Genomic DNA, 3655 nt, shown 5'->3' with positions numbered 1-3655 from the left:
GACTAGACTATAGACTAGACTATAGACTAGACTATAGACTAGACTATAGACTAGACTATAGACTAGACTATAGACTGGACTATAGACTAGACTATAGACTACACTATACAATCACACAATAGACTAGACAATAGACAAAACTAGACTATAGACTAGACTATAGACTAGACTATAGACTGGACTATAGACTAGACTATAGACTAGACTATAGACTACACTATACAATCACACAATAGACTAGACAATAGACAAAACTGTAGACTATTTTTTTAGACTATTTTTTAAAAATTCTCGCATGTCTGTCCGTCCGTCTGTTTGTGTGTCTGTGAATCAATATTTTCAAGACCCCAGACATCTTCGGGATCCAAATCTTCAATAATTATGTCGAACATGCTTTCGATAAGTTTCCTACTCAAAATTAACAAAATCGGTCTATAAATAACGGGGATATAAGCACAAATCTGAGACAACCTCTTAAAATTTCATATAGAAAGAGAACAACCTTCGCTGATTTGGTTGGTTCTTTTTATTATCACTCCAGATATTCATTAAAACCCTAGTTTTTAAATTTTATCAGAAAACCGTGTTGTTTTTAATAAAAAACATTTTTTTGACATAAAACTTCAAATTTCTAAGGAAATCTATCTCTATTCTATTAAATTATTATTTTTTATTATATTCTTACTTGTTACAAATAAAATTGCATTCATTATTTTTTCTATTGTTGCTATTTTTAACCTTAATACAATAATTATACTTCACCTTAAACAAACTTATTATAAGAAAATACTTGTTATAAAACAACCACTTTACTCGTGTCACAACAACTAACAACATCAAAACATTTTTTTGAAAACAAAGTGCAACATTATTTATACATGCGCTCTCTCGGTCAATCTATTATTAAGAAGTGTAACAATAGTTGTTGAAACAACAGCAACAATATCTATAAAGGGTTGTGTGATAAAGACAAGCCACTGTTCGCTTACCTAGACTTTCTTAATTGTAACCTTTTGTTCGTTTAAACTTCCGTTTCCTGTAAAACTAATTAACTTTTCTTTTGTATCGTATATTGCAGATAATAATGTGTGGCACTGCTACAAGAGAAATGCAGCAATAAAGACTTGTTCAACGCACAAACACACACGTAGACTTAAATTAACAAACAATATGTTTCAATCTTGGAAAAGTCTTGTCATATAGAAGCTTGAAAGGAGAACAAGAGATACCACAACTACCCAACAGCAAGCAGACAAACAAAGACTGACAAAAACGACAAGAAGAAGAAGACAAAGAACACGAAGTAGAATATGATGATAATGTCTAAGGCAAAAACAAAGCCAAGAAAACATGTTAAGAGACAACAATTGCCGCTTTTATGTTGGTTGCTTTTAATGGGCACAAACTTATTAAGTTTGAGCAGTTTAACGCAGGCAATCAACTCAACAGTTAAGAGCAAAAACAATGATGTCTTATACACAATGAAACCAATATTGAAAATTGCAACAACTACTACCAGTATTGCCGTCACTACAATCAATACCACAGATGCATTTGATACGGATAAACATAGTACAACAGCCAGCAGACAAAAACTACTCAATGTTGATGTTGCACGAGAAATAAAGGAAATTGAAAAACAGCCAACTGCTAACAAAGACGGCCAACAACTCAGTACTGCAAACAACAAAAACTATTCTAATATTAGTGCTTTTAATGCTAATACAATGTTGGGGCATGAGTTGAATGAAAAGTTAATCTTATGGCCCAATACCACCATAGAATGGTTAAATTTAACGGATGTCTTAAACAACAACAACGAGGAATATATTCAAACAAAGGCAACACCCGATCATAGTGTAAGTGTCAGCGGAAGTGCAAGTGGAAGTTTATTTTCTACTACTTTATCGTTTAACCATTCAGATCGAAATTTATTCACATTTCATGAAGACTGTTTAGCCAACAGCAACACTTTGCCCCATATCTTCACCATTGTTTTGTACTCGGTGGTTTGTGTTGTTGGCTTGTTCGGTAATACTCTAGTCATTTGGGTGGTATTGAGATTTTCGAAAATGCAAACTGTTACCAATATTTACATTTTAAATTTGGCCATAGCTGATGAGTGTTTTCTTATTGGCATTCCTTTCCTACTTTATACGATGCGTATTTGTAGTTGGAAATTTGGTGAATATATGTGTAAGGCCTACATGGTTAGTACTTCGATAACACAATTTACTTCTTCCATATTTTTGTTAATAATGGCAGCTGATCGTTATATAGCTGTTTGTCATCCCATCGAATCTCCTAAGTATAGAACATTGCGTATAGCCAAATTGGTTTCTCTGCTGGCCTGGTTTACTTCTGCCATTTTAATGCTGCCCGTAATACTGTTTGCCAGCACTGTGTTGCAGGAGGATGGCATAAATTATTCCTGCAATATAGATTGGCCGGAAGTTTATAAAAAACATTCCGGCACCACTTTCATACTCTATACATTCCTATTGGGTTTCGCAACTCCCCTGTGCTTTATTTTAGTCTTCTACTATTTGGTCATACGCAAATTACATTCGGTTCAGCAGAAACATAAATCCAAAGAAAAGAAACGTTCGCATCGCAAGGTCACGCGTCTAGTGTTGACTGTCATCACGGTGTATATTCTCTGCTGGTTGCCTCATTGGATTTCTCAGGTTTCTTTAATAAGTGCCTTTGTGGGACAACGTGAGTTATCCAGATTTGAGATACTACTATTTTTATTATTCGGTTGCCTTGCCTACTCCAATTCTGCCATGAATCCCATACTTTATGCATTTCTCAGTGACAATTTCCGTAAATCATTTACACGCGCCTTTACCTGTATGAAACACCACGAAGTTGAGGCTCAGTTAATCAATGAACATAGTGTCTTCACACACAAACGTACGGGCAGTGGCAGCAAAAGGAAAAACTCTAAACATTTAACTGTGCCGGGGCGTACAGCCATAGTGCAACAAAATAATTGTTCCTTTTTGGCACCTACTACTGTACACCATAGCGGAGGTGGTTGTAGTGCTGTGGGTGGTGGTTCTTCATCGGCCACTTCAACTTCCACCGCAACCACAGCCACCGATAAATCTTCAAATATCTCTAGAAAACCAAATGAACATTTAAATGGTGATGTTGTGCAGACGGTGGGCTGTACACCAAACAATGATGCCGGCGAAGGCATACACATGGTGGTGAGTCATGACCAAAGGTCAAAGGGTTTTAAGACGGCGTTGTGTCCATTGGAAATGCAAAATCAAACGGATGTTTAAAGGGGTTTTAAATTTATTTAAATTAATTTAAGGTCAAAGTATTTAAGAATATGCTATAAACTAAACTATAGACTAGACTCTAGACTAGAAAGTAAACTAGACTTTAGAATAGAGCATAGACTATATGCTAGACTATAAAATAATCTGTAGACTAGACTATAAACTTGTCTAAAGGCTAGACTATAGATAAGACTAAATTCTAGACTATAGACTAAAGTCTAGTCGCGTATAGATTAGCAATCGATTATAGACTAGACTATAAACTATAGACTAGACTATAGACTAGACTATAGACTAGACTGTAGACTAGACTATAGACTAGACTATAGACTAGACTATAGACTAGACTAGTCTATAGTCTA

The 3655-nt window shown here is 35.1% G+C and overlaps 1 protein-coding gene across 2 annotated transcripts in view; it reads left to right on the top strand.

Moving 5' to 3' along the window:
• Positions 1 to 3442, top strand: part of LOC111675212 (galanin-like G-protein coupled receptor npr-9) — a 24264-nt gene extending 20822 nt beyond the window's left edge. The window contains exons 1-2 of one of the 2 annotated variants that reach the window (XM_046951715.1): positions 250 to 1005; positions 1079 to 3442. In XM_046951715.1, coding sequence (XP_046807671.1) covers positions 1311 to 3293 — 1983 coding nt within the window. In that variant the 5' untranslated portion in view covers positions 250 to 1005; positions 1079 to 1310 and the 3' untranslated portion in view covers positions 3294 to 3442. Of the gene's footprint in view, positions 1 to 249; positions 1006 to 1078 lie in introns of those variants that run through there. The other variant, XM_046951714.1, reaches the window with a different exon arrangement.
• The last annotated feature ends 213 nt before the right edge of the window (positions 3443 to 3655 follow it).

Source organism: Lucilia cuprina, chromosome 5, assembly GCF_022045245.1.
Source record: "Lucilia cuprina isolate Lc7/37 chromosome 5, ASM2204524v1, whole genome shotgun sequence".
Lineage (NCBI taxonomy): Eukaryota > Metazoa > Arthropoda > Insecta > Diptera > Calliphoridae > Lucilia > Lucilia cuprina.
Note: the sequence above shows the minus strand (reverse complement) of the source record. Positions and strands in the feature narration are given on the sequence as shown.